Source organism: Suricata suricatta, chromosome 8, assembly GCF_006229205.1.
Source record: "Suricata suricatta isolate VVHF042 chromosome 8, meerkat_22Aug2017_6uvM2_HiC, whole genome shotgun sequence".
NCBI classification, from domain to species: Eukaryota; Metazoa; Chordata; class Mammalia; order Carnivora; family Herpestidae; genus Suricata; species Suricata suricatta.
In genome coordinates this window covers 20,684,788-20,705,627 of record NC_043707.1, presented here as the reverse complement: position 1 = coordinate 20,705,627, position 20,840 = coordinate 20,684,788, and the positions used below count along the sequence as shown (strand labels likewise).

General features: G+C 56.5%; 1 protein-coding gene across 1 annotated transcript in view; it reads right to left on the bottom strand.

Moving 5' to 3' along the window:
- The window catches only part of SBK1 (SH3 domain binding kinase 1), a 23,067-nt gene extending 2,233 nt beyond the window's left edge, over positions 1–20,834 (bottom strand). The window contains exons 1-4 of the mRNA XM_029945704.1: positions 20,315–20,834; positions 2,965–3,197; positions 1,168–1,370; positions 3–371 (exon numbers count right to left, since the gene is read on the bottom strand). Coding sequence (XP_029801564.1) covers positions 3–371; positions 1,168–1,370; positions 2,965–3,190 — 798 coding nt within the window. The 5' untranslated portion in view covers positions 3,191–3,197; positions 20,315–20,834. The remainder of the gene's footprint in view (positions 1–2; positions 372–1,167; positions 1,371–2,964; positions 3,198–20,314) is intronic.
- Positions 20,835–20,840: the final 6 nt, after the last annotated feature.

Below are 20,840 nucleotides of genomic sequence, written 5' to 3'. Positions count from 1 at the left end.
ACGAACTCCTCGAAGAAGGCGTCCGCGCCCGACGCCGCCTCCCACGGGAAGTTGCCGGTGAGCACGCAGAAGATGAGCACGCCGAAGGCCCACACGTCCACACCCGTGTCCACCGCGAAGCCGTCGGCGCGGCCCGCCTGGCACACCTCGGGCGCCGTGTACGGGATGGTGCCGCTGACGCGCTTCACGCGGCAGCCCACGCGGCGCGTCATGCCGAAGTCGGCCAGCTTCACGCGGCGGCACTCGCGGTCGAACAGCAGCACGTTCTCGGGCTTGATGTCGCGGTGCACCAGCTGCCGCCCGTGCATGAAGTCCAGCGCCAGCCCCAGCTGCTGCACGCAGCGCTTCACCGTGTCCTCGGGGAGCCCCACCTGGTGGCCAGGAGAGGGGGGAGCCGCGCTCAGGGACGGCGGGGGCTCCCTCCCTCCACCCCGCCAGTCCCCTCTGGCCTCCAGGGCTGCCGGCGTTCAGCTCCCCCTCCTCCGGCACTGGGCCATGCCTCTCCCTTCCCCCCCGCCACCCGGGCACCTCCTGCTCTCTCTCTGGCCCCTGTCGTTTTCATCCCGCAGTAGTCACTGCAGCCACAGCCCGGGGCCTGAGCGCCCACGGTGGGCCAGGTGCGGTGCTGGGCGCCCATCCCGCACTGTCTCATCAACCCCTCACAGCGGCTATGAGGCCCCCTTCCCTTATAGGGACATCTGGCTCCGAGGGGTCTTGCCACTCACCCCCTGAACGCCAGAGCAGATTCCTACCAGGCACCACCAAATGCAGAGCTGGGAGCCTGTAAGTGTCTGGGCACTCCCCTCCCACTCCAGGGCACCTCCTCTGGGAAGCCTCTGTTGGCCTCGTGCCTCCTCTCCCCTCTTGTACCCCCCCACCGTTCCTATGCAGCATCAGACCAGGCTGGCAAGAAGGGTGCTGTTGGACTTCACCCCACCCAGTGCCTGGCTCAGTGTGTCATCTGGCTTATTTTGCAGTGTCTGTTCCCCACCGGGATAAGCACAAACCTCTGTTCATCCCATAGCCCCAGCCCTGCGGTGGCTGGCATACAGAAGGGGCTCAGTAAATGCTTGTTGATTAAATAAGTGGTCTGACTGCTCCCTGACGCTCCCACTGTGGGGGGGGCGGGAAGGCCATCTCCCCTCCCTGTGCCTCTGCACTCAGTACCTGAGGAGGGATGATGTCGAACAGGTCCCCGGCGGGCGCGTACTCTTGGGCGAAGACGTAGCAGTCCTCTGTCTCAAAGACCACGTCAAAGACCTTGATGATGAAGGGGCTGGAGGAGAGGCTGTTGGTGATGCTCACCTCCCGCAGGAAGTTCTTCAGCTTGGTCTTGCTCTTGTTCACAAACTTCAGTGCCATTTTCGTGCCTGGCAGGGCAGCAGCCACAGTGGTGAAGGCTCCCATCCCCGTGTACCTGCGCCTGACATTCCCCAGCCTCCCTGTCCCAGCCACCCGGCGCCTGTCCCCATCTTACTGGTAGCACACTGAGACCCAGGGAGGGCTAAGGACTTGCTAAAGGCAGCGGGGCCAGGGTCAGCCTGGGTCTTCTGCACCAGCCTGCAGGCCTCAGTGAGGATGGATGGCCTGCTGCCTCCTCCGCTCTGCCCTTTCCTTCCTGACACGTAGCGTACTTATTCATGTCTTGGTACCCCCCCACTAGAACGCAGGCCCCCCTCCCCCGCCCGGAGCGCAGGAATCTGTCTTGCTCATTGCTGTATCTCCATTGCCTACAACAGTGTGGCACATAGTAGGTGCTCAACACACGTTTGTTAAATGGCCAACTCAGAAGGAGTGAGACACTGAGAGGAGAGGGTCTGCAAGGCTTGTGTCCCTGACTCTGTGCGTGGCAGTCATCTGTACCCTTTGCACCCACCTGCCCACCACTAAGGGGTGTGACGCACATATGTCCACAGAGCCCTTGCCTATCCCAGGGCCCTCTCTTCACTTCATGCTCACAACCCGCTCCTCATAATGACCCTAGGAGGTGGGCCCCACATAATGCTATCCTGTTTTTAACAGAGGAGGAAACCTAGGCACAGAGAGGTTAAGTCATTTACCCCAGGTCACACAGAGAGCAAGTGGCAAAGGTCAGGCAACCATGGGGCTCCTCCCACCTCTGTCAGTTGGCACATCCCCCTGCCCCCAGGGGTGTGCAGCTGTGGGAGCTCACAAAGTCCCTGTCCCTGCCTGGCTGTGTGGGCACCACTGTGAGCCTGTGGTGTGGGGAAGGCATCATGCTCGTGGGTAAGCGAGAAAATTCTGGAGCTGACTACTGGGGTCTCACCCTGGCTCAAAGCCTCTGTAGCTGCGTGAACTGAGCTGAGTGATGGATCTCTGGGTCCCCATGTCTTCATCTGAGAAATGGAGATGCCCATAGTGACCTCCCAAGGACATCTCCCACCCCTCCTTTTTCTTTTTAATGTTTATTTTTTAATTATTTTTTATTTTTTAGAGACAGCGAGAGCAAGGGAGGGGCAGCAAGAGAGGGAAATACAGAATCTGAAGCAGGCTCCAGGCTCTGAACTGTCAGCACAGAGCCCAACGCAGGGCTCAAACCCACAAACCGTGAGACCATGACCTGAGATGAAGTTGGACACTTAACGGGCTAACCACCCAGGCGCCCCTGCCACCACTCCTTAAGCTTGGTGCACTGTCCACTCCGCTGGGGTCAGTTATTACCAGAGTGCCAGTAATTCCGCAAACACCACTGCCAGCCCTGCCTTCTCTCCTAAGCTCCAGATGTCCCAGGGCCATGCCCTTGGCTGTCCCAAAGGCACATCACCTGGCCCCAAAGCAGCCCACCCTCCAGTCTGGGCCCCAGATGACCCTGGGCGGTTGCATATCTGCATCTGGACCACGAGCTCTGTCTCCCCACTGACCTCTAGGCCCCGGAAAAGAACACCCACAGCCCCCGGCAAGTCCCCACCCCAGCCTTCAAACTTGCCGCCTGCAGATGCTCACCTGTGCCCTTGTAGGCCACCAAGTCGACCTTCCCGTAGGTGCCCTTGCCCAGCTCCCGGACGAGTTCGTAGTGCTTGGTGACATCGCTAGCCGCTAGCGTGCGGAGGGTCAGGGCCTGCATGTCCTCAGTGAGCAGCGGCAGGCCTGCACCCAGTCCAGGGGCGGCCCCCGGCCCACAGCAGGGCAGGGAGCGGGGCGGCTCGGGCTCCGGGCAGCCCACGCTCATCTTCTCCCTGTTGGGGGGGATGTGGCATGAAATGTGACATCCAGCCAGGGCCCCCTGGTCCACTCACCTCCTCCTTTCCCAGTACCTAGGGTCTCCGAATGCCAGGCTGAGGGTGACCACACGGGGGCGACAAGCATCTTTACTGCATCCCCTTTCCCCAAAACTTCAGACCCGGGGCTGAGCCACAGGCACTGCCCCCTGCAGGCCCCACTTGGGTACCACTTGCCTGCCTGTCGCAGGCTGTCATCCAGACACAGCATCAGACAAGGCACAAGTGTTTACGTCACACAAAGACACTCCATACACCAACTTCCCTCGGGTGCCCCTACCCACAACTCTGAGCACTTGATGCTCAGAGCCCTGGGCACACACACTAAACAGGTAAGAATCCTCCCCTCGTGGGGCTTGTGTTCTAGGGAGGAGATGGAAGAAACACAGTGAACATGTGAATTATATATTAGGATCAAAGGGGTTATGGGCTTTTGAGAGTGTAAGGCAGGGGTAGGGAAAGCGAGGTCTCAGGGCAGGGGTCACAGGACCAAATGCCTCAGCCAAGTAGTTGGAGACAAAACTCTGGCAGGGTGGTGCCGATGTGGTCACCCCTCCCCCAACAGCCTTCAACCCCTCCCCCTCCCCGGACAACACAACCCTGCTCGGGTATACACAGCTACGGATGTGGTCCCGGGCCCCACCCCCCTTCCCAGACACAAGGCAGAGCGCAGAGCGCAGGCCTGCAAAAGGCCAGCCCTCTCCTGCCTCCCCCTCCACGTTCACAGCCTGCCTGACCCCTTCAGTATCCACAGAAGCTGCACCCACCGGTCAGAGGCGTCTGTCCCCAGACAGCGTTGCTTCCGGGAAAGTCCGGGGCTGGGTGACAGTGAACGCCCACCTGGGGCTTGCATTTCTCGACTGTCAAGTGCAAGGGGGGGGGGACTGGGAGGGGAGCTTCCAGGAGCACGTGCGCACATGTCTGTGCCTGTACCCACAGGAGAGGCCAGCCTTGCTCCCGGTGCGCCTCCTGGGCCCTCACCTCACTCCCTCCTACCTCTCATCCCAGGTGATTTACCCCACGCTTCCCCAGCCCCCATCCCTGCAAGACTGTCCAAGGCTCTCGGATAGCCAACCTGGAGCTAGCCCCCGAGCTTTGAATCCAGCCCTGTCAAGCCGCTAGCTGGATGGCCTTGGGCAAGTTACTTCATCTTCCCATGCCTCAATTTTCCATCTTGAAAAAGGATGTATTAGTGCCTTTTCTCTATTGGCTGTTCAGCCGTGGCGCGGTTGGTGCCTGGCATACAGTAATCACTCTGTAAGTGCCCAGTGTGGTGCCGCAGGCCCTGAGTGTGGTCCGCATCCCCTCCAGCTGAGCCACCACAGGCTGCTCTCTCTGGGAGCCCTGCATCCTCACCCTGGCCCAGAGGCTCCCCTTCCAGGCCCAAAGCCTCTTCTCCTCCTCTGCCTTCCCCTTCCCTCTTGGCACGACCCAGCCTCCCACTTCACACGGAGAGGAGGAACATCAGGAGGTAACTTCCTGGCCTCCCACCCAGCCCCAAACGGAGCTCCATCTGCACGTCTGTCCTCCGGCTGGCTGGCTGGGGGAGCAGGGGGCCCTCCGCCCCTCCTCCGATTTGGCTCTGCCCCTCCTGCTTCTTCAGGTTCCTGCTCCCCCAGCCCCCTTCCCTTCCATTCATGAGCAAGCCCTGTTCCATAGAACCTTCCCCCACTGCAGGCATTGCCTTCCTTCCCTAGCTGCTTTGGTCTGAACGGATGCCAGGAGTCTGTCTGAAACGCCACATGAATGCCCTCAGACTGTAGCCTGGATTAGCCCATTTCATAGACCCCCGGGGGGAGGGATGGTGCCCGGCCCACAGACACAGGGTCCTGCTGCCCCTACCTCTGCCACGCTCATTGTGTTGAACCTGACTGGGCCATGGCACCTGTCACCCAGTCTCTGTGTGGTTCCAGCTCCAGCCGGACGGTGCCCTCTTACTGCAGCCACCAACCAGGCTAACGCGGGTAGCATCTCCCCTTGGTGGTCTTTCCTTGCCTCAGAGCTAGAAGGGGTCACTGGTCCCAACCTCTATCAAATGTCCCCTGCCCCCACACCATGGGGAGAATTCCCAAGTGAGGAAACACAGGCGATCAGCTTTGAGGCAGCAGGGAGAGGTAAGGCTGTCTCTGGGCGAGTGTCCTCAGGCCCTTTCTGGGGAAATCGAAGGCCTGTCCCCCAGGAGGTCCGATGAGTACACACCCTCTTTGCCTTGAACTCTTCCCCCTGCCGGCCAGGGAGAGGCCAGGCTGCTCTGCTGACCTACTTCTCCTGATGAGTGTGGACTCCCCGAGGACCGTTGCGCTGGACGGGCCGTGGGTGTGCAGGCACATGTGGCACACCCGTGTGCAATGCTCCCACTTGGGGCTTTGGCCCTGCAAGGCACCTGGGGCTGTTTCTGCAGCATCTGATTGGCAACTGCAAGTTGCTAGGTGCTCTCCCCCCTCTCCCTAGACATTGGGTACATGGCTCATCCCTGCTGCTTTGGCCCTTGAGTCGCGCTATGCCGGCAGCTGTCTGGGTCAGGGGCACAGCCACAGCGGGGTGGGCTTGGGTCCCACGCTTGCCCCCCCTACTCCGGGTTTAGCCCTTGCTTTGACCACCACCCTGCATTGCCTCTCTGTGGCTTCGGTGACTCTAGTCTCCTCTGCCAGTCCTGCTGCCTGCCTCTACCTCCCCATGCTCCACAGCCAATCTCTTTATCCTCAGGTCCCCCTCTTCCTGGAAGCCTTCCTTGCTGCCCCAGGTGCCGACTTTTGCCTCTGCTGAGCCCCAGGATTCACATAGGGTCTGTGTGCCTCTCTCTGAGGATTCCTGTTGAAGATCCTGGGGTGGTCTCCACTCTGTCCCCTGTCTGTGCCCATGGACAGGTCAAGAGCTCTCCGGGGCTAGTGACTACATCTGATCCAGCTGTCTCTCATCCCTTTCCTTAGTTGCTAGGGCCCAGTTTTGGGGGTCCCCACCACTGACCCCCCCCCCTTCACAACCTCCCTCTCCTTTCAGGCCTGTTCTCTGCCACACGTCAGCAGGCAACAAGGAATTAATCCACACAGCCCTCCCTGCCGCTGCGTCATAGCCCCAGGAACACTCTGCCTCTGACCCAGTTCCGATGCATGTGACTGAAGAGGCACAGTGGGGAGCGAAAGAAGCAGCACGGGCCTTGGGGCTCAGTGGGCTTGCCCTTGATCCTGCCCTGCGCCGCTTTTTAGCTTTGTGACCTTGAGCGAGTCACTTGTCTGGGGAAAATAACAACAATGGCAATAGCAGCAACTAACGCTGAAATAGGGCTTACTACCTGCCGGGCCCTGGTCTCAGGATGAGCTCATCTTACTGACACAATTCAACGGGTAGGTGTTATCATTACCCCTGTCTTAGGGCTGAGGGGGATGAGGCACAGAGAGCCTGAATGACTCGCCCAAGGTCATGCAGCTAGCCTTGGGATTGGCCCCAACGCCGGTGCTCTGAACCACTGTCTGCCCAAGTCAGAATGTTGGAGCATCTCATCCAGATCCCTTGGTATCCAAGTAGGGAGACTGAGGCCCAGGAGAGAGCAAAGCCTGAGCCAAAGACGCCCGTGCCTTCTTTCAGCTCCTGCTGAGAGGTGACTTGTGTGTCAGGCACTGTTCACTGGTATTAACTCACTTAATCCTCACAGCAGTAGGTATGCCAGCAACTTCCTGGGGCGGGGGGGGGGGGGGGGGGGGGGGGGGACTCCAGGCCAGAGAGTCAAGTTAGACACCTCTGCCCTCACCCCGAGTGGTTGAGGACACATACACCCGGCATCAGTGGGAACTTGACCTGAAGCTATTTTACCTTCATCACCATTGCCTCCACTTGAAGGGGCGACTGTGGAGTTGGTGGCTGTGAACCTCCCAGCAGCAGGCGGCAGAGGGGGCCCTGACCGGCTAGGGTCCATGTAGTTGGCACTACTATTTACGCTCAAGCCGACTGTGCCATTCCGGGGGACCCCACGTGCCGTGCACCTCAAGTGTGTGTGTCCTCGCCAGCCCCGAGGGAGGCCCTTGGTTTCCGGTCTGTGTTGCTGAAGGCAGGTGGGTGTCACCCAGCCTTCCGGGTAGCAGCTGTGGCTCTGGCCCTGTGGGCTGGGTCTTCCGCCACACGCTGGGAGGGCTTCCCAAGCCATAAGCAAGACCGAACCGCCTACCACTTCCTGTTGGCAGGTGGCTTGAGCTGGGTGCCTCTCTTATGACAACTATACCCGACGCACAAAGTCAGAGCTACTTTGGAACCTCCCTTCTCTCCCCTCCCCCACCCCACAGACACACACAGACACACACACGCAGTGCCAGCTTGGCAAAACGTCACTCACTGAGTCTTCCTAAGTACCCTGAGAGGAAGGGCAAGATGCCTCCTCTGCTTTTTCAAAATAACACGGCTGAACTTAGTACACACCACAAAATGTACCCGTAGTTGGTGTACGATTTGGTGATTTTAGTAAATGTCCACTGTCGCAATCAAGTAATGCTTTCTATCTTGCAGATGAAGAACAGAGGCCTAGGAGGCTGGTGGCAAGGACAGCCAACTGTCCACCAAAACTTTGTGTCCCCTCTTTCGCAATAGAGCTGCTGCTGGAGGGTGGCTGTCAGCAGGAAATGGCATTTCCGGCTTGCCTTGCATCTGGGTGTGGCCATGTGACCAGTTTTCCCCAACGGAATGAGAGCAGCGATGATACATGTCATTGGCTTTCAGGAGTGGGAGGAGTTTCTCTATTCTCGTCTTCTGTGTGCTGGGATGATGCGGAGGCCTCCTCCATCCTACAAGACGGCGGAGCTACAAGAGGAGGAGCCGGGGCGCCCGCCTAAAAGGATTACCCACTCGGCATTTTATGGGAGCAGAAGCAGGCGTCCGTTGTTAGGCGGCTGAGCCGCAGGGGCTGGTTTGTTACAGCAGCTAGCACTGCTCGAATCCCAGGATTATGTCGCAAGGAGGCCAAGGAGGTATGATTTGAACCTCGGTGTGTCCACCTCTCTGGAGGAGGAGCAGTCTGTGAAGAGAGGGGGGCCTGCTGTTACCCTGCCTCCTGGGGGAATAATAATCCTGGCAAATATTTATTGAGTGTTTCCCTATGTCGGGCGCTATGCTAACCACGACAGATTTGATCATTTAACATTCACAAGCCTGGGCACCAGGTTCTATTGTTACCCCATTTTACAGAAAGGGATACGGATAGGATACACTGGTGGGCTAGTTTGGATTTGAACTCAGCCATCAGGCTTTGGGTCCCATGCTCTCATGCACTGTGCCCTTTGAAGCTCCTGAAGGTAAACCCAAGCAAAGAGCAACTTAAAATGAGACCGTTCTCACAGTCTCAACAGGGAGGACATGTGTTCTCCATCAGTAGGGGTAGAGAAGCAGCAAGTGGGGAGTCAGGGGTGGGAGGTGAGGTTGGACCAAGTGATCTCAGCCAGGCCTTTCTGACTCTCATTCTGGGGGTCTAAGATTCTCTGTCCCCATAGTACAGGTTAACCCCCAGGGTATCCTTAACAGAGCTCTGGCCTAGAGGGATTCCATCCATAGATGATTGTTGCTGGGTGGGTCACCTCCTTGTGTTCCTCTTACTAAAAGCCGAGTGAGGGACGCCTGGGTGGCTCAGTCGGTTGAGTGTCCGACTTCGGCTCAGGTCATGATCTTGCGGTTCGTGGGTTTGAGCCCTGCATCAGGTTCTGTGCTGACAACTCAGAGCCTGGAGCCTGCTTCAGAATCTGGGTCTCCCACTCTCTCTCTCTGCCCCTCCCCCACTTGTGTTCTCTCTCTGTCTCAAAAATAAATATATTAAAAAAAATTTTTAAAGCAGCCATAAGGCATTATTTCAGGTACTCAGTGGGGACAGGGAGTCTGCTTCACTTTGCTTCTATGTGAAGCGAGGGGCTGGAGGCTCATTACCCTAGCCTCCATGCTGAGCCAGCTCCCATCCCCCAGGACCCCCTGATCTGCCTCCAGGCTTCTCCCTCTGAGGCCTCCTTACACATATCTTAGGACCACATCTGACACTCCTTGTCTTGCTCCAGCATTTTCAGTAGCTTCTTAAGTCGGCCTGTGGTGCTCTTTTCCTGCTCGGCACGGATTTCCCTTTCTCCAGGGAATGACCCCTTTCTCAGGCCATGTGGTTCAGTACACTTGTCTTCATCTTGGCTTTAGGGGCAGGCCTGACCCGGGCCTGGCTGGCCAGCAGATCCATCCCATCTGCAGGTCACTGTGACTGGTTCGTAGATGAACCTGTGACCAAAGGTGACCCACTGGGATCTAGCCCTAGGAGAATGGCTATAGCTATCAGGAAAGAGATACCTCCTGACCCCTGGGATGCAAAGCTGGAGCAGGAGCCAGGTCTCTGGAGCTGCTGGGGGCCACTTGGCCACCATGCAGGGAGAGCCTGCCCAATAATGAAGTGACAGAGAGGAAAAGCAGAGCTGTAAGGTGGAGAGGTCTTGGGTGACTCTGGGCACCTGGATCTAGGCATGACTAGAGGCAATTATACTCCTGACCATTGGTTTCTGGCATTGATACATGTCCTTTCTGGCTTAAGCCACTTTGAGTTGAGTTTATGTAACTTGCAACCTAAAGATTCCAGATAAGTACATCCACTCGGGCCCGGGCATTATGTCGGATGCTGGCACGGGGCAAGTAGGTTAGAGCAATGCATCAGGTGGAAGGTGTGAACCTACGCTTCAGGAAGACAGATGAAATAAGGACTGGGGTACCCAGAAGTCCAGAAAGCCAATGTCAGCACTCCAGCATTTCCAAGGAGGGCATGGCAGTGGGGATCAGGGCGGCTTCCTGGAGGAGGTGACACACAAACGGGTTTTGAAGGGGACTGACAATCTAGCAAGAAACCCAAGAGCTCCTTGAAAGCAAGCCTCATGTCTTCCTCACCTTGGTGTTGTTCCTAGCACTTAGCCAGGGTGTGACAAATGCCAGGTGAGTAACGCTTTCCGTGTTCGGCAAGTTGTAAATCTTTATACCTTGGCTTTCCTGAACATGACCCTGCAGGCACACAGTTATTTTCTGAGGGGCTTGTGTGAAGAATCATTGGCCCCATTTTAGCAATGCAGAGACTGATGGCCAGAAAAGAACAGTGATTTGCTCAAAATGACACAGAAAGTCAGTGGCAGGGCTGGGCTAGAGGCCAAGGTGCAGGGCGAGGTGTGCTCTCCCTCTAACCCAAGCTCAGCAGAGATGGGTATGGCTGGGAGAGCCCCGCCACCGCCCCCCCCCGCCCCCCGGACAGCGGCTTGGAAGGTACTAGGATAACGGTGATAGTAACACAGGGGAAAGTGCCAGAACTGCTAACACTAAGGATCCCTGTTGTGTGCCTAGGGTATCACAGAAATGAACTCATCTCAGCCTCCCAACATCCTATGACACAGGGACTATACTTTGATCCAACTTCCAGATGAGGAAACGGAGGCCCAGAGCAGTCATGTTCCTTGATCAAGATCATCCAATAAATGGCAGAGCTGGGATTCAAACCCAGGCATTATCACTCCAGTGTCCAAAAGCCTAGCCGCTCAGTTTCATTGTCCCTACATTGATATAGTACAGATACAGTACTCACATTCTCAGTGTGCCAGTGTTTTACATTACTGCTGTCATTCAGTCTTCACAGCAACCCCATTTTACAGATAAGAACACCGAGGCTCAGAGGGGTTCAGTAGCCCACCTAAGGCCACTCAGCCGGTAAATTGCAGAGACAAGGACTGAACACTAAAGTTCCCCTGCTCCTCTCCTCTCCTCTCCTGTCTCTCCTCTCCTCTCTGGTTTGCAGCCCAGGCCTCACTCTGGCCCCACTGTCTTCAGCACCACAGGCGAGGACAGCACCCAGGCGGGCCCAGCGCCAAGTACAAGGTTAGGAGAGGCCGGAGTTGGGGAAGCAGCCCAGCTGGATGGACAGCTGCAGAACTGGAACTCTGGCCTCCAGGTCTGGAAAGGGATGCATGGGTATACTGCCGCTGCTTTAACCAAACCTCTCCTGGGTTGTGTTCAGCACTTGTGCTACTATAAACAACGAGAAGCCTGCACCTAACTCATTTTGCAGTGTGCCGATGTGTCTGTAGGCTCAATCCTAGAAACGGGTTGCCAGGTTAAAGGGTGAGTGTGTTTGGAATTTCTGTAGAATACTCGATCCCCCCAGAAGGCTGTGCCACTGGCCCTCCCCCAGCCATGGAGGAGAGGGTTGCTTCTTGGCAGAGGGGGGCAGCTGACACCAGCTCCTTCGCCCTCTCTGAGCCTCTGTATTGCGTTATTTAAGTACGTTACTTGGAAAAGGGGGGCAGCAGGGAATATGAATAGGTTTCATTTGCTCGTTATTTGCATAAAGTAACTCTGGAATCAACATCAGACATTAATAAAAGGCACTTGACCACTCTTGGCAGTCACTCCCACCATCTCCCTCAGCTACTGCGGAAACCTCCTATCTGTCCACCCCCCACACACTCGCCTCCCTGCTGTCCCCCAAACATGCCAGCTCCCGGCCTGGGGGCTGTTCTCTCTGCCCTTAGATGGCTCCGTGACTCCGTTCCTCCAAGGTCTGCCCAGATGACAGCGTCTCAACCAGGGCTACTCTGCGGCACTCCCTTTACCTGCTCTCGCTGCCCCCAGGAGAGGGTGTCACTCTCTACGGTGTTTTATAATTTACTGACTGGCTCTCTCGATTGTGGCCATCTCTCTTCCCCACTAGAACTTAAGCACTAGGAGGGCAGGGACTTTGTTGGGCTGGTTTTGGTCACTGCTGATTACCCCAGCATAATGCCTGCACATCATAGGCACTTAATCTATATTTGGGGAATGAATGGATGAATGAATGCATGAATGCATACATCTCTGGAAAGAGGCATGGGAACTGAGTAAACAGAGGCAGAAATGAAACTTTCCACAAGGATTTCACAATCCTTTTGGGTTTAGGGAGAAAAAGGAACTAGGCGCAGTTGGTGGTCCTGGTAAAGCCAAAGGAGAATGCAAGGGGAGAGCATGCCCACCCACCTAGCCTCAAGAGCCCAGGGTTGGGATCCCCTGAGAGAGGCCAGAGGAGGGGTGGCCCCCGGGAGCCTCCTTGACACCCATCCCTGAGTCCTCTCTATGTCCCCAAGACAGGTGCCTTAGTCTGGCTCTCAGCTATTTACCACCTTCCCTAGAGGGTGTCCTTGCCCCACTGAGCAATCTGCTCACATGTGGGTCCTCCTACCTGTGGCCAGGGGGTGGGGAGACCCAGAGCCCGGCCCGCTGGCCCCAGAAAGAGGTCTATGAGGTGCTTGGAAAAGCACTGGCCCTTACTCCTGGTCCCAAGGAGCTCTGGTCGGCCCCCTGCCTTCCCTTCTCTTCAGTTTTCCAATCTATGAAATGAGCTCCTTTATTTACTGGATCTTATCTCTTCATGGGTCACTAAAGTTTCACTACCCTCCTTCTGAAAAAGTCCCTGGTCACCCCATGCACACTTCTACATAAAACATCAGGGGGTCACGGCCCTAGGGAGCCCTCCCTCCAGAGACTCCAGATAAGGCTTCTCCCTCCCCTTGGTCTTTCAACACAAATATAAACTCCAGCAACCATTCTATTCTGTTCAAGAGGAGAAAGAGAAGAATATTTTCAAATCACTTCCTTGTCTTCCCCCTCATGGTGCAAATTCCAGCTCCATCCCTTCTTGCTGTGTGACCCGAGGCAGGTTGCACCACTTGCCTAAGTCTCAGTTTACCCATCAGGAAAATGGGGCTGAGAATGCTCATCTAACATGGTAAGCCTTAAACAGGCACTGGCTGGAGAGAAAGGCCTAGGGCCATGATTCTGCCACAGATTTGGTACAACCTTGCACCATCTTGGGGAAGGCCATACTCTTGACTGTGTCTCGGTTTTCTATGCTAGAAACGGGGCTGTTTGGGCTCTGCTCAATCCCACCCTCTGAACCCGCTTCAGCCAGAAGGGGATTTGGAGGCCGTCTGGCCCAGCTCCCACATTTCCCAGGTGAGGAGGCTGAGAGGAAGAGCTGGAACTTCCACGAGATCAAGCTGAAACTGGAAACAACCTTCAGGCCACTGCCCTCCCCACTAGGGGCAGCCTGGGGTTCCCCTGGCTGCTAGGCTCTGCCTCAGCCTCCCCTCCCAGCTGGCGCAGTCTGCCCCTTCCCTGGGGCGCATCCTGGGCGGTTATTAATAGCCTGTGACGCGGTCTGCCTGCAGCTGGTGCCCAGAGCTGGAACAGGCTCTCTGCTTCTTTCTGTCCTCCCCAGCCAGACCCGGGGGGAGGTGGGAGCCCGGGGCCTCACCCCTCCCCACCTGCCTGAGGGCCCAGAGCCTGTGGCAGCCGCTGCGGGTGTGGGAGGTGAGCCTTCTTGCCGGGGAGAGGCGGGCGGCCCAGCACCCGGGGAGATTAACACGAGTGGAGGGCCCAGAGCACAGAAGTGGCCTGCCTGGGTATCCACTGGTGGATGGGTGGTGACCCCTGGAGAGACAGCAGGGCGAGCAGAGGCGCCCTGAAGAGAGGAGTCTTTCCCTAGCTACGGCCTTCAGCTCTTCCCGGAGCCACTAGACAGGGTGGAAGAAGGGTGTAGCCTAGCGGAGCTCAGGGGACCAGAGCCAACATTCAGGCATTTCTGGGCGGGGCCACCACCGTTCTTCGTCTGGTAGCTCTGGGTAAGTCACTTCTCCTCTCTGTGCTTCCACTTGCTCATCAGTAAGACGGGGATGCTATGGGGCAGGTTAAAGTATTACTAATAATAGCTAACATTTATGAGCCACTTAAAGTATACGTTCTCTATGTATATAGAGACTCGTTCAAAACTCACAACAGGGGCGCCTGGGTGGCTCAGTGGGTTAAGGGTCTGACTCTTGGTTTCAGCTCAGGTCATGATCTCACGGTTCGTGAGTTCGAGCCCTGCATCAGTTTCTGCGAGGACAGTGTGAAGCCTGCCTAGGATTCTTTCTCCCTCTCCCTCTCTCTCTGCTCCTTCCCTGTTCGTGCTCTCTCTCAAAATAAATAAATAAGCTTTAAAAAAAAATAAAACTCACAACAATCTTGGGAAGAGTTATTATTATTCCCATTTTGTCCCTTAGAGCTCAGGAAAACCAAGACTCAGAATGAAAGATTAGGTGACATGTCTGTGTCACACAGCTAAGAAGTGGCTTAGAGGTACTCTCTGTCTGGCTCCAGAACATTCAATGAATACTTGTCGAGCATCCACTATGTTCTGGGATCTGGGATACATTCATGAACCAAACTAACAGCCCTAAGCTCTAGGAGCTTATGTTCTAGATTGGAGGTAGCCAATTGTAAGAATAGGTAAGAGATGTAGGTCAGAGGGCATCAAGTCCTAAAGGGGAAAACAAAGGAGAGAGGTGGGGGGAGGGGAACGCTGAGGGTGAGAGATGAAACTATAGACACTGGGTGGCCAGGAAAGGCCCCACTGACAAGGCTACAAACATGTGGATACTGCGGCAGAAGAGCTAGAGGCCCAGGGGGCAGTGAGGAGGCCTGCACAATGGTGGGTAAGGGCAAGGCGCAGGAGGAGAGGCGAGAAGGAAGAGTGTGAGGGCCTTGGGGGCACAGCAAGGACCTGGCTTGCACTCTGTGAGATGCATTCCAAACACCTGACTTGAGCAAACCCTTCCTGAAGCCAGCCTGCATGCCAGACTCTGGGAGGTGAGGAGATGGCATGAACCTGACCTAGTGAATACCTAAGAGACTTGGAGTCAAGCCCCCTATGGCATTCTGCCACTGTCCCAGGCATGGGGCTGAGGAGGAACAGGTGAGGCATGCCGTAAAAGCTTCTGGAAAAGTTCCGTGGGCCTGCACTGCAGTTTCCTCCATGCTGCAGTGCTCGCTGGTCATGGCCCCAGCAGAGGTGTGGGAGCAGGAAAGCTGAACTGCAGCCAGAGCCCAGGTAGGTCCAGCCTTGCTCTGTGAGTTGTGTGCGAATGGTCTAAACGGGGGCAGAATGGCCCCTGAATCCTAGATGTGGAAGGGTGAGTAAAGGCCTTCACCTCTGAGCTTCCTTTTTTTTTCCCTGTAGAAGTGGGGCTAACATTCCCTTTCTGCTCAGGGCTTGTGGGGACTAACATTCACAGCCCTTCACAAATAGTCATTAGCTTCATCCTCCCAATGACCCCCCAGGGTGGACGCTATCACCATCCCTTTCTGTAGGTGAGAGAACTGCAGCCCAGAGAAGTTAAGCCCCTTGCCCAGAGTCACACAGCAGGGTCCAGAGGTTGTGCTCTTCGCCACTAAAATATGTTAACTGGGGGCCTCGCCGCCTCTCCTGGAGACACTCAGGAATCGGGGCTGGCAGATACCTGTACTCGTGGTCAGAGAAGATGTCCCTGCAGGTCAGTGGGCCCTGGCTAGAGAATGGGAAGCCTTCCTTCTACGAAGACGGGGTAGTCAATCAGACCCAGAGGAGCTCTTCTCGGGTGGAGATGTGTGCAGCCTCTCTAGGGCCTGACCAGGCGGAGGGTGAGAAGGCTCTGTCTTGTCCAGTCCCCACGCCCCTGTCCCTCAGGGCCCGCCCAAAGACCAGAGGCTGTTGGAACCTCCTCTGGCTAACAGGGAAGGAGCAGTGGTGCAGCAGGGTCACTGTGCCTCCTCTGGCCTGGCCCAGATCATTTGCATACCCTGCAGGGTGTGGCAGAAGTGACAGAGCAAACACTTAAGAAGCAGGCACGGTTAAGAGTACTTCATTTGTAACAGATTCATCTAGTTCCCCCCATAACTCTAGGAGGTAGAAGCTATGTTCACCCCCGCACTACATCAGAAGGAACTGAGGCAGGGGACAACTGCCTTGTCCAAGGTCACATAGCCAGGGAATGGTACAGGTGGGATTTGAACCCAAGGAGTTCGATGCTGGTTTCACCCAAACTCTTGGCGGCTCATAGAGGCGAGGAGTCAAAATCCTCGCTCTGGGTTAATGTGATGCTGATCTCAGCACTAAATGAGAAAGCTGCGCCCAGTATCCGGCATGGAGCACTTGACATTGAAAAATGGTCCACCGCTTCCTGCCAACCCTAATATTACATGGCTCCCCATGTGGGGGCTGAGCTGGGAACCTGGTCCTGTCCTCTCTCCAAACTGTAGCCCAACTATGGCAGGGAGAGGGGAGGGTCTCTAACTGGACCCTTCGGGTCCACAGCTGTGGCTTCCTTTGACCAGAAAGGAGGCTCCAGGGAGAAGGGCAGGGAGTGGGTGGTTTGGGTAAGACTCAGGATCTGTTGGAGATGCTGGTCCTGGCTCTGGGCTGGTGCCCAACCGCCTGGGGCAGAAAGCCTTGGGAACTCACTCAGCAAAAGGCCAGGAGGTGCCTCACCTAGAAAGCAGAGGTGGGAAGGAAGAGGGCCTCAACTATGGCCAAGCTGCCCTAGATCCCACCTCTTGCCATAGGACAAGGTTCTAGAAAGGCCTTCATGGACTCTCAGGCTTGACCCCCACCCCATCCTGCCCAGACCCATAGCAGGCTCAGGCTTCATGCTCCCAGGCACCATGTAGTGCTGGCTCTCAAATACTCCCTTCCGCTTTGGCGGGGAAGCCCTGTGGTCTCCCCAGACTGGCCATGGAAAAACCAAGGCTGCATTGCCACCAAGGCCTAGTCACCTACTTACCAACACCCCTTTTAACAAGAGTCAATAGTTACTGAGGACTTTTGACATGCCAGATCTCGTCCTAGGCCCTCTTCATGCGTTAGCTCACTTAATCCCCCTGATGACCTTGAGGTAGATATCATCCTTGTTTTGCACTTCAGCGAATGAAGCTCAGAGAGGATAACCGACTTACTCAAGGTCACACAGCAGCTATGTGGGAAACGCTGGCCGAGTCCAAGGCCCGTGATCTCAACCATGGTGCTCTGCTATCTCCTTTGACCTCGGGCTTCTATAGACCTTCATCCAGGAAGATGACACACTCCCTTCCAGGACCATGCCCAGTGGCCGGAGCCCAGAGCCAGCCCCTGGCCCCTGGCCCAGCCACTTGGAAACACCCATTGTGTCATTAATGTTTAGGGAATGTCAATAATTTTGAGCGACTCCTGCATCTGGGCCCCCATCTCTCCTGCCTAACCAAACCTTTCTTGGACTCAGTCCTAGAAAGTTAGAGCAAGGAGTGAGCTTACAGCAGAGAGAAACTCTAGTCCAATTCCTCTGGACACCTGGGTAAACTGAGGCCCAGAGAGCAGTCCTCTCCCAAGCGTCCTCAGCAGTAGCTGGGCCTGGAGCCTTGGACTTGAGCAATTAAAAACAAGTGTTTGGTGGATGAATCCTTCTAGCGCCAACAAACGGTCACAAGACAGAGCCTAGAGTTAAAAGTGGGACCAAGCTGGGATGCTCTGGCTAGAGGAATTCAAGTTCACTTCACCACTTAGCCCTGGAGGCACATTGCTCTGGGCAAGTTCTAACTTGACCATGACGGAGGCAGGGGACACCCACATATGCAAAATGCACATAGTAGAAGGTCACCTGCTGAGCAAACATTTTCTGGTCCCCACGGAGGAGGGGCTAACAGGTCACATAAATGAGTGAGTGGGCCAGTGGAGGCCCGAGGTGAGCTGGAGGGCAAGTGTCCTTGAGGAGGCGGTGACTCTTTGGCCCCGCCTGGTGTTGCCGCATCATTTGAGTCTTCAAGAGGCTCCAAAAATCAGTATTTGTATGTGAAATTGTATATATATATATTTTTTTTTTAACACTGGCAACAAATGCAAACATGAGAAAAACATTAACTGGATCAACAAAATGTGTCCAGAAGCTGTGTTTTGCAACAGGTGCTATACAGCAGGCTAGGCTCTAGGGTGCACACAGCCCTTGTAGTGTGGACAAGACAGATCTGGGTCCTCCCCCGCCCCCCACGCCCCGCCCCGAGCTCAGGGCCTAGGGGTGGAGACAAAGTCTCCCATCTCCCAGCATGTGGAGACACGCATCACTGCCTCCAAGCCGCCAACCAAAACCAATCCAACTCAGCCCTGCACTCTCCATCAGGCCAGGCCAGATCAAAAGGGGGACGTGGGGGCAGAAGACTGCTCTGGAGCCAGCCTATGGCAAAGCTTCTCAGGTTGAGAGAACAGGCCCCCAGTGGAGGGAGGGAGTCGGAGGAGCCAGAAGTATAAGTCGGTGAGTGAGGAGTGAGGGCTGACATCTGAGAAGCAGGTTAGGGCCAGTGTAGGGGCCTGGCTACAAAGGGCTTGACTTGTGATTTATTCCAGACTCAGCGGGGAGCCACTGTAGGTTAGGGAGGAGGGGAGATCTTAATCCCTGGCCCCTCTGGCCTCCTGATGGTTTTCCCCGGGTCACAGACAGTCAAATCTCCGCAATTTAGCATCTCATTCTACTCCCTAGCCCATGGGTCATGTGATAAGGCCCCCAGGCTCCCAGGAACCCATTGGAAATGAACTTCAGAGAAGGAGGAAACACACCTAGGTGCTCCTGGTGGCCCAACTGTGATCTAAACACTGCAGAGTGAGTGGCTCACTATCTCGCATTATCTCTGGAAGATGCCATGCGCTTGCCCAAGGTCACTGGGTCTTCAGAGCAGCTGGCTTCCTCCACGGCTTGGGATGAGGGGGTCTGCCTCAACTATCCCTGGATGTGCAGGAGGGGCTGCCAGAGGTCTGGCCTGAAGCACCCCAACCTCTTCTCCTGCTGGTCACATCCTCTCCCTGGGGTCAAGGCCAGCAGCAGGTGGGGTGGGTGCACTGGGTATTGGGAATGGGGAAGAAGAGGGATCAGCCTCCAGGTTCAGGACCCCCAAGGCCACAGTAGGAGGAGGATCAGGTGCTTGAGGTGTGGGATCAGGACTGGTCAGCTGGACCTGACCAGGCCTGCCTCCACTGGCCCAAGAGAGAGTGTCTGGGCAAACTAAGAGCAGCCCCGGGGTCTGACAACCAGGAGAGACCAGGCAAAGGGGATCAAAATGCAGTGGCAGTGGTGGGGGGGGGTCGGGGGGGGGAACACCTTGACTCCACTGCCTGGCACATCACAGGCACTACCTAGAGGTTTGTTGAATGACTAAATAAACAAAGGAACTCCCAGCGGGGCTACCTGTATCAAGTCCTGCCTTCCTTAGCATCACTGCTTGCCTGCAGAGGGCTCAGAGAGAAGAGACTGGGGGAAACCCCAGCAGCCCAGAGTGTGTTTCCTCAGCACGGTCCAGCCCCTTCCCAGGATCTCTGATTCAGAATTTCAGGGTACAGCATCCCCTGGGCCTCTCATCTTCCCATGAGCGGCAGGGCCTGGGGTTCGGGACCATCCTGACAGCCAGGCTGGGCCCGGCTATGTATAGCCTGGAAAACTAAAGCAAAAACCTAGAATGGTCCTTTGGTTGTCCAGGACACACGGATCCAACCTGAGGTTTGGCCCTGTGTGCTCTGGAGGTCGGGAGGAGAAGAGAAGGTCTTGGTTTTGCTGGCCCTAGGGCATACGGGGACAGAAAGGTGCCCTGACCTGAAATGGCTTCTTCGTCCAGACTACCTCTCCTCCCCAGAAATCAGTGCCTCACTTTGGAAAGAGCTTGCCCCCTCCTGCAAAACACACAAGGTATGGCTTGGGGGAGACCTTCCCTGTGGCCTGGGTGGGGGGCAATGGAGTCACAGAAAATATGGGATTCCCACCCATTCTCTCAAACACACCCCTTCCGTGCCCTCTCACTAACAAAGACACACACCCAAGCCCTGGCCATCACCCTAGGGCCACACACCGCAGGCCCCCTCACCTGTGGACATCCCCAAATTTCCTCCCAGGGGGACCTCACTTGAAAACTCAGCCTGGCCTTGAGGGGAGGGGTATATATACTCCAAAAGCCGAGAGTCCAACAGCCCCAGGTGCACAGTTTTTTGCAGGGTGGGGGCTGGGAGTGACTCTCCACCCTATTCCCTCCTCTCCGTGGCATACCGGGGAGCAGCGTCCAAACCCCAGGGCTAGGGTGTGGGGTGGGGGAAGGGAGAGGAGGAGGGGGCGGCTCCTCCAAGCGAGACACAAAGAGACGTCCTTCAGCCTCGGCTCCATGGCGACGCTGGGGAGGGGGCAGTGTGCACCCAATACTTCCTTCCCCACCTGCAGGGCTAGGGACCTCAGCGGCCACTCACCTGGGCCCCGGCTTACCTGGGCTGGGGCCGCGGGGACGCCGCGGCAGGGGGCCTGGGCGCCGTCTCGGTTTCCGTCAGCCCGGCCCGGGGGGGCTCAGGGCGCCTCAACCATGGGCTGGGATGCGAAGGGTGCCGCGAGGGGCTCAGTCGCCTGGGTCCCGGAGCTTTGAGGGGGGGGGCCCGAAGCCTCTTGCTGGTGAGGGATAGCTCTTGCTGTCCTCGGTTCCCTAGATTTGGGGTTCCTGTGTACTAGAATTGGAGGGTCTAGGAACCCCCTGATCTAGGGGCGTTCTGAGCTGGGTCTTCGTGTCTTGAGGTGTGGAGTTGTAATGACCAGGTTCTTGACAGGGGGTTCCAGCAATCCCGGACGAGGGGGTCACTGCGTTCTAGGTCCTGGGGGGCCCAGATTGAAGAGGGGGAGTCTTAGCCGTACCGTAGGGAGGTCACTGTCTTCTGAATACGGAGGAAGTCTCCGCTTTCCCCAGCTGGGGAGTAGCTCTCTGCTGGATCTGGAGGGGGTCTCCTGCTTTCTTGGGGGGGGG